The sequence below is a fragment of the Anolis carolinensis genome, chromosome 2 (genome assembly GCF_035594765.1).
Source record: "Anolis carolinensis isolate JA03-04 chromosome 2, rAnoCar3.1.pri, whole genome shotgun sequence".
Classification (NCBI taxonomy): Eukaryota; Metazoa; Chordata; class Lepidosauria; order Squamata; family Dactyloidae; genus Anolis; species Anolis carolinensis.
In genome coordinates this window covers 266,824,096-266,839,858 of record NC_085842.1, presented here as the reverse complement: position 1 = coordinate 266,839,858, position 15,763 = coordinate 266,824,096, and the positions used below count along the sequence as shown (strand labels likewise).

The window sequence follows — 15,763 nt, the reverse complement described above, 5'->3', positions numbered from 1 at the left end:
ACCTTTACCTTTACCTAGGACAAGACCAGCATTCATCTATCTATATGCTTCCCTCCCTAAGAGGAAGACGAAAGGTGTAACTATCTACATTGTAGAATTAATGCATCATACTTTAGCTGCCATGGCTCAGTGCTATGGAATCACAGGAGCACTGCATAATCAGGTTACAAGACACAGTTTGCAAATCCCCAATGCTACAGAAATTTATTCCGAATGATCTATCATTGTGGTATCCACCGTCATTAAAGACATTACAGTTGATGGTAAAATGCATAGTAATCATCACAGGCCAGTTTCCATAGTCAATATTGTCATCATTGCAAATTAAAGTTATGTTGAATACTAAATTAAATATTACTATAAATAAATTTCAAAAAGCAAATTAATTTTAATACCAAGAAATTTTATTATAACAACTATATCGGAGTCATTCTTATGCTGAGAAATAATCAGTTTGGTGAAATGAATAATTTTAACAAATAAAAATTAATGTGATTATTTGTGAATGGTGGGCCACTTTATTTTGCTAACATTCAAAAAAGTAACAAAAGTCTAACATTAAAAAGGTAACAAAGACACATTTCTGTTGTTGTGCAATGTGTCTCAGTTATGCCTTCTGCAAAGAAAAGTTTTAAATAACAAAGTTTGTAAAAACCCAAACAAAAAATGTGTGGCTCCTACTCTCCTTGTGGAGAGAAAAAGCAGAGTATGCATAAACATAATAATCATTGTCATCATCATCTCAAGCATTTGGCCAGCCTGAAAAGTGGCCCTTGGCCCTCCCACAATTGTATCTTCACAACACATTTATTCCACAACAGACTAATGTAGTTGTTCTTCTGGAAATTAAAAAAGCCATGGCCAAAAGTGATCTGAGAATGTATCAAGCAAGACTATAAAGTATCTCATATGCATCTAATTTTCATAAACCCAGTACATCCTGATCCAGCAGAGCCAATTTTTTCAAAAAACTGTAAATCTTATTTATTACAATATCTGCCTGGGGGTGAAAATGCAGTAATGGAATGGGCTTTTGTTCTACCACTTGCATTAAGAGAAAATATTTTATGTTTCTATGTCCAGATCATTTGGTATCTAAGTGCTTTCACATTAGCAGTTTATTAATTTTACATCAACTATTCCTGTTTCAGAGGAAAGGCCTTTGGAAGATGCTTGGAGTAGCATCAACAATAAAGCCAAATTAATCCTATCCGTCTCTCCTTCCTCCAGTTTTATGGGAAAATGAAATATACATTTAAGGAAAACAATATATAATGTAATTTCTACTGATTGCCAATGCAACTTTCATATTCATGACAGGCCACCCAAATGCAAACTGGGAATATATTTCACAGAAGTTTGTAATCAAAGCTTTGGAAAAAGATTTTGAACCAGTGTTGCATAGTTCTCAGGATTATATACACAATGAAGAAAAATGCTGTCATATTTCTAGAGCTGAAAATGATGCCTACTGCATGATTTATCCTTTCAGCAACTCTCCTGAAAGATCCATATACCATGCAAGAGAAAGTTCATGCCAGAAATATGGGTTAAATATGTAGACCAATATAAATATTTCATGCATAATGTTCAACCTGCTATTACATATTTATGAGGAAGAATCCCAAGCACACAGCCACACATGCAATAAATACGCAGCAGGTTGGGAAGGAAAAGCAACTCAAAACCAAATTGAAGCCTTCTTGGAAGATAATGTTCACTGCAGCTCTACTCATCTTGAAAGAAGGCCATCTCAATTCAGTGGGATTTACTTCAGAGTAATCATGTATAGAATTGATGTAGCATCTGAAAGAAATGCAGGTGCAGCGAGGGTTAAAAATATTAATTGGCTTTAGAAGTGTTGGTTGAGAGTGCTAATTGTGCTCAAGAAACAAACATGATATTAAAGATTTATGGAAATAGGAGGAAAGGAGGACTCCGAGGCAATTAACAGTAACCCAGGCTCAAGGCAGCATCTCTCAGAAGATTTTCCTGCATAATCAGTTTTGCTTTGAAGTGTATCAAACAGCAGGACACCTCTGGTTCTTCCACAAATAAATGTACAGAGGAGAGGGTTGAGATCACTGTCCACTTTTCTAGGTCTTTCTTTTATCACCCACACCCCTATTTATATCAATCTCCTAACGGTTGTTATCAATTCTTAACATCCTTTTTGTTTGCCCTGCATTAAACAAAAAGATTATTTCTTTTTGCTGAGAACTATTTGACGACTGTAGGACATCTTCTCATTCTAAGAAAAATCATGGTGCTATTTGAGAAATAGAAAAGGACAAGTGGCATTATTAAGGGAAAGAGTATATTATAGATAAACAGAAACTTGGAATTATTACAGAGGAATTTGGAGAGGTGTAGCGCTCAAGGGTGACTTTATAGGCTCTGGCCAAATACCTGTTCAATGAAATGAAGCAAAACAGAAAGGAGAAAAACTTGGGAACACAGAATAAAGGGCATGTGCAGATCTTAGAAATAACAAATGTTGCCTCTCTTCTTACATCAGTTCCTGTACCAGTGATAGAGATAATATTTTCAAATTCTTTGAGCAAGCATGCACAGGGAAAGCTGGGATGCCTGTCAGCTATAGCTTTGAAAGCTCAACCTTGGGAATACTTGGATGGGAGACCACCAATGAATCCCAGGTGCTGTAGGCTATCTTTCAGAGGAAGGATCTTGCAAAACCAACTCTGAGTATTCCTTGCCTAAGGAACTACTTGCACTAATGGCACTCCCTTTCCGTGGTGGTGAGATTGCATGTTCCTGTGAGGGAACAGGCTATGTAGATAGTAGCAATGCTGCTGATAGGGTCTCCTATGCCAGACATGCTTTTGGTGAGGAGCCAGACTAAATGTGCCAAACAGCTATTGGGCAGCAACAGTAGTGGGGGATGATGCTAGCAGAGGATCGCTCAGATACAACAGCAGTGACACTGTAATTAATACAAGTTAATGCTATGAAGCTGGCACAGTAAATTTTTGTTAAATATCTTTTATCATTAAACCCCTATGATTTTATTTATTGTGTCAGAAGCGAATTGGCTGCTACTTCCTGACAGTTTAACAGGGACAAATGAAGATACTCCACTTAGGCAGAAGAAAGGAAATGCAAAGATACAGAATGGGGGATGCCTGGCTCAACAGCAGTATGTGTGAAAAAGATCTTGGAGTCCTCATGGACAACAAGTTAAACATGAGCCTACAATGAGATGCGGCAGCAAAAAAAAAAAAAAAAAGCCAATGGGATTTTGGCCTGCATAAATAGGAGTCCAGGGTCTAGTTCCAGGGAAATCATGCTATCCCTCTATTCTGCCCTGGTCAGACCACACCTGGAATACTGTGTCCAATTTTGGGCACGGCAGTTGAAGGGAGATGTTGACAAGCTGGAATATGTCCAGAGGAGTGAGACTAAAATGATAAATGATAAATGAGGGAGCAAGCTTGTTTTCTGCTGACCTGGCGACTAGGACACAGAACAATGGCTTCAAACTGCAGGAAAGGAGATTCCACAAGAACATTAGGAAGAACTTCCTAACTGTGAGAACTATTCAGCAGTGGAACTCTCTGCCCTGGAGTGTAGTAGAGGTTCCTTCTTTGGAAGCTTTTAAGCAAAGGCTGGATAGCCATCTGTCAGGGGTGCTTTGAATGTTATTTTCCTGCTTCTTGGCAGGGGGTTGGACTGGATGGCCCATGAGGTCTCTTCTAACTCTATGATTCTATGTCAGGTGGTGCACCACCTGGCCCCTATGATGAGGCAATCCAAAATGAAGCAAGAGATAATGTCAGAAGACAAAACTCCCAGGTCAGATTGCACTCAGTGAGCTATTGGCATACAGCAGAAGTCAACTACAAATAGGTCTGTGCATAATGATGCAAATGGATTCAAGCAAAAAAGACATCCAGCTGTTGAAGTACGAAAGGGTGAATGAAAGTTCAAAGCTCCACATAACATGCCATGGGGTGTAAGAAGCATGAATCAGGAGAAGCTGGACATAGCAAAACAAAAAATGGGATATACAAATGAACAAACAAAACTGGACAGGAATGGGATGTTTTGAGTCAGTGTTTTACTCAGAAAACATAATCTAATAAGAAATTTGGTGGCATTAATAGTGAGGAAAGATGCAGCAAAAGCAGTAAAAGGATACAGTAAAGTGCAAAGTCATTAATATCAGCTGGGGCTAGAGGTGCCAGACTCCTGTGAAAGTGGAGAAATGCAAATAGAAAACCCACTTTTTAAACCTGAGAAAATACCTCCACAGAAATCTCTAGGTCCTCCAGTGTGATTCTATCGTCAATTTTCAGCAGAAATTGATTATAGAGTCATGCTGGAAAACTTAAGGATTCCTAGAGAGAACTTATTAATTTAATCTTCAAGTAACCACATCCTTAAAAGTTAAACCCGAAATTGTGGAGAACCAAGTATACTTTACAACAGTTTGGGAAAACATATTAACAACTCAAGTGAGAAAAGTACAATTCCAATAGAAGAGCAAACAGAGAAAAACTTGGCTGTTTCCTTCCTTCTGCTGCCAAAGAGCATCAACTTGTTCAGGCTATCTAAACTGTTTCAACTCAGATGGCCATTATAAGCCTTGAATTTAATTCTCCCCCACTTCCTTCCCCATCCCTTTTTATCTCAAAATTAGATGGTAAACCTGAGAGCCAGTTGCTACACTTTGTAAGTAGCCCTGGGAGCCTTTCTTTCTGACTTAAGGACAGGTATAAACATGGATGAATGCGTGAATGTAGGATGGGTGTGGGTACAATTATTGCCTTGATTTTTAATCCGAGGTAACACCTTACAAAAGTTTAAACACACCACTTATGCATTATACATGTTTTAGATGAGGTGGGGTTTAAAAGAAATGCTAAGATGCACATTATAAGAACGGAAGGTGGTCTTGCTAGTAAAAGGAATTATTTATAGCCTGCCTGAAGTATTTTGTTCAACAGGCACCACACACAGGCAAACCTTCCTTCTTCATTTTGCCTCCCCTTTCTGTCTAAACACAAGGAGAGAAAGAGATTCTTCACTGCCCATTTACTTAACCCTTAAAAAAAAAAGATTTCATTCATTAGTAGTAAAAGTGTTGCAGCTGCCGAAAAGGAGACAGGGGGCAGAGGGAGAACGGGAAAGCAAAGCAAGAGAACCGAATCCAAGCTTGGGATCAGACCAACAGCTGCAGCAGAATTTCGTTGCCTTTTTTAGAACGAAAACCGTGGGAACTCTTCCGCCCTGATGGCATTCCTCAATCTGCATGTGCTCTTGAGATCAACATACAAGGGGCCCACACGACATGTATCCAAATTCCATAGTACCATTACGCTCGAGCTAAATGGACAGAAATGTAATTTCTGTCTGGCAAAGAAAAACTTGCTATTTTTAAATTATAAAATTATATGAGGTGTGGAAAACTAATGGAAGGACCTGCAACCCATTTAAGAAAGCTGGAAATATCAGACTTGGCATCCTATGCTATAAGGAGATTTCTGTCTCCTTTTGGTAAAAGACCCCAAGAAACGAAAGAGGTATAGCACACGACTCACCAAACAGGAGCTAAATAATGATATATAAATATGTTTAATAAACAAACATTCGAAAGTTATAATAAATCTGGGTTACTGTGAGTTTTCCTAGCTGTATGGCCATGTTCCAGAAGCATTTTCTCCTGGCGTTTTGCCCACATCTATGGCAGGCATCCTCAGAGGTTGTGAGGTATATTAGAAATGAAGCAAGGGAGGTTTATATATTCTGTGGCAGCAAGGCTGAGAAAGAGTGTAGTCTCCGATCAGGGCATTACCTGACTTTGTGGAGTATGTGTTTGTTTAGCACATTCCTCCAATCTTGAATGTTCTGTAAACTTCTATATGTTATCCACTTAACAGCTGCAGGTCCATGGGCCGTAATAAAGTTTATACAGTAGAGTCTCACTTATCCAACATAAATGGGCCAGTAGAACGGTGGATATGTGAAAATGTTGCATAATGAGGGATTAAGGAAAAGCCTATTAAATGTCAAATTACATTATGATTTTACAAATTAAACACCAAAACGTGTTTTCTAACAAATCGACAGAAAAAGCAGTTCAATACATGGAAACATTATGTAGTAATTACTGTGTTTACGAATTTAGCCCCAAAATATCACAATGTTTTGAAAATATTGACTACAAAAACTGATTACTAAAAGGCAAACTGTATTGGATAATACAGAACGTTGGATAAGTGAAAGTGGATAAGCGAGACTCTACTGTACTATATATCTGTGGAAGGTCCAGGGTGGGAGAAAGAAGTCTTGTCTGTTGGAGGCAAGTGTGAATGTTGCAATTTATCACCTTTATTAGCATTGAAAAGCCTTGCATCTTCAAGGCCTGTCTTGATTCCTGCCTGGGGGGATCCTTTGTTTGGAGGTGTTAGCTGGCCCTGATTGTTCCATGTATGGAATTCTCCTGCTTTATAGTATTGTTCTTTATTTACTGTTCTGATTTTCTAAATACTGGTAGCCAGATTTTGTTCATTTTCATGGTTTCCTAATCCAGGTGATTAATTATAACATTCTCACTTGCCTCCAACAGACAAGAGTTCTTTCACCCACCCTGGACCTTCCACAGATATATAAAACTCCCTTGCTTAGTTTCCAATATACCTCACAACATCTGAGGAATCCTGCCACAGATGTGAGTGAAATGTCAGGAGAGAATGCTTCTGGAACATGGCCATACAACCCGAAAAACTCACAGCAACCCAGTGATTCCGGCCATGAAAGCCTTCGGCAACATATAATCTGTTAAACATCCTGTTTCATACATCGTGCCCTTAATATCCTTTTGCATGTCTTGCTGGAAAAAGATCTGAATCTCAAATAACTAGTTATTTTTAATTATCTGCTTCCAAGCTATATTCTACCACTATACGGTGGGCCCTTGGTATCCATATCCAGAGATGAAGGTGGTCCTGGAATCAACTCCAGTGGATACTATCAAATCCCTTCTCAGCTGTGGAAATCCACTGGGTAATTTTGGGCAAGTCCCCCTTTCCTAATCCTTTGAGGAAGGTAATGGCTATCTTCCACTCAGGGAAAAAAAAAAATCTTATGGTAGAAATATTTGGCCTTAATTGATATTTCTTCTGTACCTGTGTTATTTTAGAGACTAAAGAGGTTGAATAGAGGCAACACAGTTGGGATTCCTGTAGCAGAAATGGGAGAGGACTCTACGCTGATGGACGAATTACCGAATTAACATTGGATGAACTTTTGGTATATGTGATTCGCTTAGATGAATCCTCTTACAATTTTGATGATGATATCTTTGCCTCTCAAGTTCTGTTCTATATAAAAGCAATAGCAATGAAGCTAGTAAATAATGAATCATCTTACACACTGATTATTATTATCAACATAGAATTTTAATTAACCATCTGCAATTAACATAGAAGAGAAAAAAAGCAGACATACACTAAAACTTCTATAGTACGTTGACAATTGGCAAAGAATGCTATTTCAATGAAAAAAGGAACACTTGCTTTAAAAGGCTAGTTCAGTCAATCGTCCAAGCAGCCAAATGATGTATTAAGAGCCATCTGTTTGCTTTTTCATAATTATTTTTTTAACAGCTTAAAAATAAACTCTTTCTATTGACGCAATACTTTAGATCTCATAACTCCCTGCAACAGACATTACATCATCCTTTCCAGAGCTTGGAAATAACTATAGTTCAAAATAATTTGCTACTTTAAGTAACTGTAATTTCCTTCTTCAGTAATTTTATACCACAAGTGAATGGCCTGTAGCAGATTTTTTTTTTTAAAAAAAAAACAAAAACTAAAAGTAACTAGTCAGGAAGCAGCCAAGCTTTGAAGCTGCAACACTATTCAATGCTAATCAAGGTGATCAACTGCAACATTCACACTTGCTTCAAACAGACAAGAGTTCTTTCTCCCACCCTAGACATTCCACAGATATATAAACCCCACTTGCCTAGTTTCCAACAAACCTCACAACCTCTGAGGATGCCTGCTATAGATGTGGGTGAAACATCAAGAGAGAATGCTTCTGGAACATCATCATACAGCAACCCAGAAAAAAGGCTACTAACTTTCCCACTGATGCCTACTTTAAAAATTTTATCATCGGGCTTGTCTTTTGCATGTTTTTAAATTTAAGATATTGCAACTATACTAAAAGCATACCATACAATAAAGAAGAGAACAAATACATAAAAAGTAAGAAAATTTAAAAATAAGGTATGAAAGGCTGCCAAAGATTGGGGTGGGGGAATGAAGGGAAAAAAAATATATTCTGACTTCCAGTCTTCCTACTAATGGTAATAAAAATTTCCTTCAATTGTTACAGAATATCTTCAATGTCTGATACTCCAACTACAGTTAATATATTTAATCAAATTTTCAAATACTCCAAAGTCTGTATTAGTTTTACAAAACATCAATTAAAGTTCGTTGTCTTTTGTATTGCGATCTGGCTGGACTAGATGGGATGAATAGAAATAGGAAATGTTCCAAGGATTTTTCTAAGTTCAGTCATGTTCCATGTTATTTTCTGTCAAGGGAGCACTGACAGCTTGTAGGGAAGTGCTGTGCTCAACAAATAACATGAAAGCCAAAATGTGTGTTTCATAATAAAGTTTAATTGCTGAGTTAAACCAGAATTACCTCAACTTTATCATGGCTCAGTGCTTTTTGAGATCACAAAGGATGAAAAGAAATTGGCTGTGGGTCACAAGAGACAAGCAGTAAGCCCATTCTTTGGTACCTAGCCACATAAAGAATTACTGTAAGGGAGAAAAGTACTTCCCACATCTCTACATCCTAAGTGAGCTATGGGACTTTAAAAAAGTCATGACTCTTGAAAGGATGGCACTCTTTGGCAACTGGATACCTTACAAACTATCCACAAGTTCTTCCTAGAAGGGAAAAGAATCATTTGCCTCATTTTACAGCAATAAAAATATAAAGCACAAAAAAATTTTAAAGGCAAAAAGCCAGCATCCACTATAAATTACAATTTAGAAAGGAATAGGAACATTCTCATTTTTTTAAAAAAATGCCAACTTAGCTCAGAACTATGTGATCACTTTGTTTTTTCAAAGGTGATCTATGATTACAATTTTTATTTGGTTTTCATACTGGTTAATTCTTTTAAAAATACAAGTAAATCTCAAGACCCCGCCTCCTTGCCTTCCACCGTTGCCCAAGTGGTAGCAAACAAGATGCACCACAAAAATAACCCCACACAAAGGTTCAGTATAGAATCAATAAAATAATTTTATTTTTTTTACAAAGGTTATAGACTTTTCTAATTTAGAACACCTTTTAGCAATCAAGACTTAATTTATAAGATTTTATATGAAGTATATGTCAAATAGGTGTCTCTAGATTCAAGCGACTAAGTATGAAAATATGCAAATACATTTTGAAGAGCCTTTTTTACTATTGTTACACTCCACCATTGCACTGTTTAAGGTAATACAATAGAACTAAATGATTAATTTTGTTCAGAAGGGATTCTCTGAAACTGAGTTTGTTACTCTGCCAAGAGTGGGATGCTATTTTTTTTCACTCCCAATCCAGAATCGACTGAAGGCCATTTGCTGTCAAAATACTGACAGTAACATGAATCTGATTGTATGAGTCCAGCGCTTTAGAAAAGAGCACATTGGTTATACATGGCTTTTAACCTTGGGCTACAATTATGCTACCAAGCTCAACTGGTGTGTCAGTCAGTCATGTGGCATTGGGCAGCTCCTCTGAACAGTATTTAGAGTCTTTAGTTGTCCAAGTCTGATGAAGGTGCTGAAGGCGCTCTGAGGTCCTTGTGCTTACATTCAGGGCAGGGTGAACCTTGCGAATGCCAGACTCATCCATTAATGACAGGCCACAGATCCCAAAGTAGGCATGAAGAGCATCTGGGAAAATGAATGAGAATAATGGAGGAATAAATTGTGCAGTAGTACCCAGTAATTTCTTGATCTGCCAATTTTTATTTGCAGCTTTGGGGCCTGCTGTGCACCATCACACAATGCACAGCAGGGCCTGCCCACATTCTTCCCAAAATGAAGGGGAAGTGCAGAAAGACGCTTCCTCCACCACTATGGGGAGGAAAGTGTGTTTTAGGTAGCTCCGAAATGAGCCGCCCTGCAAACCTTCCCTTTTGTTGGTGACTACCAGTGAAACGGCATGGCCTAAGCTTAGAGGTCCTAAGTTTGGGTATGTGGAAAGAAGATACAGACCAAGAGTGCTAAATCTGAATATCTTCAATTTAGATCAAGCCATTTAAGTGAACAAATTGTTGTGTACATTTTTAATAGTATTTTTGCTATGCGATGGAAATCCACTGTGTGATCTTGGAGAAGTCACACTCTCAGCCTAAGAGGAAGGCAACCCCTCCCCCTCCCCTAATTGTGATATGTTTGCCTTAGTCACCATAAATCTGAAATGTTTTGAAGGCACACACCAAAAACAAAATTGAATATCATTTAATGAAAGCCAGCTCCTGTCAACTTTCATTACTATGCGAGCAGAACACATACTCAGCATATGACATTGATTCTGACAGGTCAAGCCATGAATGTATAATAGTCAAGCATAGTCAAGAAATTGACATTAAAATAGTTAAGTCTACAGAGTGCTTTGAAACACTCCACAAATAAGCATAAGCTATATGAACAGGGCAGATATGTGCCACTGCACCACTTTCATTTGACAGCTTGACTTATGTCCTCTTTTTAGTTGCTCTCACTGACACACAAGTGTTTCAAGAGATAGTAACTCCTGAAAAAAACTTTCAGAAACACAGAATTGAAAGTGAAGGGTTGTGCCTTGAATGAGAATCACTGCCTTTTCACTCACACAAGATGCCTTTTGTTTCAGCTTCTAGATTCCAGGCTTTTTCCAAACATTTTGGCCATATTTGTCATCTATGAAAACAGGCTTCTGGGGAATATTAAATTTATATAATGTTTTCCAAGAACCTTCTAATACTCTTTATGGCCCATTTGAGTCACCACCTTGAATCATCTGTAAACTTTGTTACATAATGTATTCATTAATATCTAGAATCAGATGAGCAGTTAACTTATTCACACACTGTTCCTAATTCAAGCCCTTGAAGGTGCCCACTGTCCACTTCCCTTTATTATGACAACTTCCATTCATTCAATGCCTGCTTCTGGTTTTATAAACTATTTCTAATCCCTAGGAGGATGAAAAGTTTGCTTATGAATGCTATGAATCTTCAGGAACCTTGAGAGATTATACCAAAATTTTTATGGAAACTTCTTTATGGAAGTGTTTATTGTATTTGTTGACAAAGCCCTTCAAATGTAAGAAACACACATCTGCACACATCTTTCTCCTTGTATTTTAACCGTTGCATATTCTGCTTAAAAAAATTATAACAACTTTTAACACTATGACTTGAAGTTTAATCAATTCAACATTAAAGAACTCTTGTATAAATAGGTTAAAAATGGCTTAATAACCAATCTAGTCCTTCAGTTAATAGCACTGCTTCTGCTCCACATGTACATAAACTACTTTGAAAGTTTATGTCCTGGAACATGTTTTTGTGAAATGTGGAGAGAGTTGTAAGAAAAGAGTCCCACTGTCCTAGAATTAACACATTATTCTATTTCGTTCCATATACCTTCCTTAGTTTCTTGATGTACATTCAATTTTTAAAAAATGAACGATTCTTTGTCAACTTAGAGGAGTATCTGGAGGCATCGCTTTCACATACTATGCCCACATTCCCTTTCTATAGACAGGCAAGAAAATGAATTTACCTGGATGACTATCTGGCCATTTGGCAAATCCACCAACAAGGCGATCTTGGGTTGATAAAATATAATTTCTGTTCTTTTCATAATTTGTATACTGAAAGATTTTCAGAAGCTGAAAGAACAAATAAGCCATTTTAAAAACACTATGAAAAGATTATATACAGTAGATTATATACAGTAGAGTCTCACTTATCCAACATTCGCTTATCCAACTTTCTGGATATCCAACGCAGTGTACCTCCCACCCCGATCCACAGCTGTTTCTCTAGGCAGCAAGGATTGAACTTTTTATGGATTTAATTTGCGACAATGTTGCAATTCTATCTTTACTTGTAGTCAATTTGTTAGTAGCCAATGTTTTTGTAGTTAATGTTTTCAATATATTGCAATATTTTGGTGCTAAATTCATAAATATAGTAATTACTACATAACGTTACTGTGTTTTGGATTGCTTTTTCTGTTGATTTGTTGTAAAACATGATGTTTTTGGTGCTTAATTTGTTAATACATAATGTACTTTGACATTTAATAGGCTTTCCTTAATCCCTCATTATCCAACATTTTCGCTTATCCAATGTTCTGCTCGCCCATTTATGTCGGATAAGTGAGATTCTACTGTACATGCAAAGTGTTTTAAAGACTTCTGTTTACCCTTACATTTTATATCCAAAATATATTACTAGAGTTGGCAACAGAAAATAAAGCATTTGATACAGAACTGACAATTTGACATATGCTAAAGTTTCCATGGTGCACCTTGGCCCCATCGCTTGTATTTTTATGTTACCTTAAGAGTTGCTCCAACCCAAAATGAGTAACATGTATCCACAGGTTTGTTTGGCCGTCCATGGTAACCATTTTGTTGCCTCATGATGCACCATCTCCTTATCCTGTCAAGTTCCTTCTCAGAGAAGACTTCCTCAAGTTTACCCATCAGGCACAGTGATGCAATACCACAAAATGTAGAGCCACCTATAAAATGAAGAATTAGTTCAATATGGTGTTCAGCATCTTAGAAGTTATTGATAAGTAAGGATGAGACCATTTTCTGTTGTTTTTTGTGTGTGTCAGGAGTGACTTGAGAAACTGCAAGTCGCTTCTGATGATCCAAGGACATTCATTTGGACAGAATTAAGAGCATGTAGCTTGAGAAACAATTTTCCAGTAAAAATGTTAAGGTAACTCTTGTTGGAGAATTTGCTACATATGCATCACTGTTCTGATATCTGATTGCCAAAAGAATCTCTCAGCAGTAAAGCATTAGCATTTCTACAACAACACAGAAAATAAAATTATTAGTATCCTGTTGCTACAGCTCTATCATGGAAGTTATATAGTCAAATCAAACCATTATTCTTTTCTGAAGGTGTAGTTTATGGCAGCTGAGGGCATGCCTGTACAACCCAGAACCCACTTAACTATTGGTTTAACATTGTGAGATCAAGAGCCTAAATACTTACAGTAGAGCCTCATTTGCTTATCCAACATTCTGGATTATCCAACACTGTCTGCCTTTTAGTGGTCAATCTTTTCAATACATTGTGATGTTTTGGTGCTCAATTCGTAAATACAGTAATTACTACATAACATTGCTGTACACTGAACTGCTTTTTCTGTCAAATTTGTTGTAAAACATGATGTTTTGGTGCTTAATTTGTAAAATCATAATTTGATGTTTAATAGGCTTTTCCTTAATCCCTCCTTATTATCCAGCATATTCACTTTTCCTACTGTATTTGTGAAACCAGTTTCAATGCAATTGAATGTTAAGTTCACCCCAAAACACTGGGTTTTTAGTTGCCTTGAACTCTAATTTCTTCAGCTGGAAAAAGCAGGACTGTATTGGTTTATGTGCGGGGTAAGAACTGCATAGGCATGTTTACCAAGGAAGAGGATGAGGGCAGAAAAATTCCAAAATATAGGAGGAGGTTGCTCTTCTTGTTAATACTGGATGAGCAATGAAGCTGCTGTTTTCATAGAATCATAGAATAGTAGAGTTGGAAGAGACCTCATGAGCCATCCAGTCTAACCCCCTGCCAAGAAGCATGAAATCGCATTCAAAGCACCCCGACAGATGGCTATCCAGCCTCTGCTTAAAAGCCTCCAAAGGAGGAGCCTCCACCACAGTCCAGGGCAGAGTTCCACTGCTGAACAGCTCTCACAGTTCTTCCTGATGTTCAGGTGAAATCTCCTTTCCTGTAGTTTGAAGCCATTGTCCCGCGTCCTAGTCTCCAGTGCAGCAAAAAACAATCTTGCTCCCTCCTCCCTATGACTTCCCCTCACAGATTTATACATAGCTATCATGTCTCCTCTCAGCCTTCTCTTCTGCAGGCTAAACATGCCCAGCTCTTTAAGCCGCTCCTCATAGAACTTGTTCTCCAGACCATTGATCATTTTAGTCGCCCTCCTCTGGACACATTCCAGCTTGTCAACATCTCCCTTCAATTGCGGTGCCCAGAATTGGACACAGTATTCCAGGTGTGTTCTGACCAAGGCAGAATAGAAGGGGAGCATGACTTCCCTGGATCTAGACACTATACTCCTATTGATGCAGGCCAAAATCCCATTGGCTTTTTAGCAGCTACATCACATTGTTGGCTCATGTTTCACTTGTTGTCCACAAGGACTCCAAGATCATTTTCACATGTACTGTTGCCGAGCCAGGCGTCATCCATTCTGTGTCTTTGCATTCCATTTTTTCATGAAGAGAACTCTGAACACATGAGTCACAATTTCCAAATTTTCTCAGCACTTGTGTCAAAGCCAAGCTCAACAAATGAGATTATTTGAATGTGCAATCTCATTTTCAAACAGGACACAATATGTATTCTATTTGAGTACACTTAGTATCTGCAATTTGAATGCAGTTGGATTACAGCCTATTTTAGACTTACTTACAAGTAAACTCGTAGAAATTATATTAATCATAAACATCCCAATTACTAAAACACACATACTACTCTAATTAACAATGATATCAAATTTGGCTTATTTTAAAGTAGCTGATAATGTAAATAGCATTCTTACCATGAGATTCAAGTCCAGCTCCTTGAGCAAGTCCATTATCATAGGACTGGAAAAAAGAAAAAAGCAATAAAAATGAGACAAATGTAAATGTGAATACAAATATTAATAGTCATTTTTGAAATATTTGAATGAAGCTGTTCGTCCAGAATCTGATTTCAACTCATTATAAAACAATCTAGGTCCTATCAGGAACACTGAAAACATAATGTGACACATTCACTTTCTGTAGTGGGATAGTTTTATCCTATGTTTCAGTTACATGCCGGGCTGTGGCGCAGGCTGTTGAGCAGCTGCAATAAATCACTCTGACCATGAGGTCATGAGTTTGAGGCCAGCCCGTGGCGGGGTGAGCACCCATCAATTAAAAATAAAAAATAGTCCCTGCTCGTTGCTGACCTAGCAACCCAAAAGATAGTTGCATCTATCAAGTAGGAAATAAGGTATCACTTATAAAAGTGGGAGACAAGTTTAACTAATTTACGACTTGGAATGAGGAAGTGCCATCAGAGTGGATGATGAAGCAGCTGCTCCCCCCTGTGGCCAGAATCCTCTCAGGAGAAGGTTAAATTGCCTCTGCGTCTGTTTGTCTCGGTCTCTGTTTGATGTGTTTATGGGCATTGAATGTTTGCCCTATGTGTGTATAATGTGATCCGCCCTGAGTCCTCTTCGGGGTGAGAAGGGTGGAATATAAATACTGTAAATAAATAAATAAATAAATAAATAAATAAATACTTAAAATCACAAAATCTCTGACATAGCCCAAAGTCTTTTAATGTGCTCCCAGACTCCTTTTTCTGGCTTGCCACTGAGTATCTGGAAGTTGTTTGTTTTTTGTAGCCTTAAATTCTAAGAACGTATTGTAGTTTTATCTGCCTGTCTGCAAGGAGCAACATAAATAGAAGGTGCTTTCAGGGATCTTGTTCT

At 37.7% G+C, this 15,763-nt stretch overlaps 1 protein-coding gene across 2 annotated transcripts in view; it reads right to left on the bottom strand.

Annotated features, from left to right (window-relative positions):
- Nucleotides 1-382: 382 nt before the first annotated feature.
- The window catches only part of pggt1b (protein geranylgeranyltransferase type I subunit beta), a 40,916-nt gene continuing 25,535 nt past the window's right edge, over nucleotides 383-15,763 (bottom strand). Inside the window, exons 6-9 of one of the 2 annotated variants that reach the window (XM_008114026.3) lie at nucleotides 14,840-14,885; nucleotides 12,600-12,784; nucleotides 11,816-11,924; nucleotides 383-1,806 (exon numbers count right to left, since the gene is read on the bottom strand). In XM_008114026.3, coding sequence (XP_008112233.2) covers nucleotides 1,769-1,806; nucleotides 11,816-11,924; nucleotides 12,600-12,784; nucleotides 14,840-14,885 — 378 coding nt within the window. In that variant the 3' untranslated portion in view covers nucleotides 383-1,768. Of the gene's footprint in view, nucleotides 1,807-9,271; nucleotides 9,938-11,815; nucleotides 11,925-12,599; nucleotides 12,785-14,839; nucleotides 14,886-15,763 lie in introns of those variants that run through there. The other variant, XM_003222999.4, reaches the window with a different exon arrangement.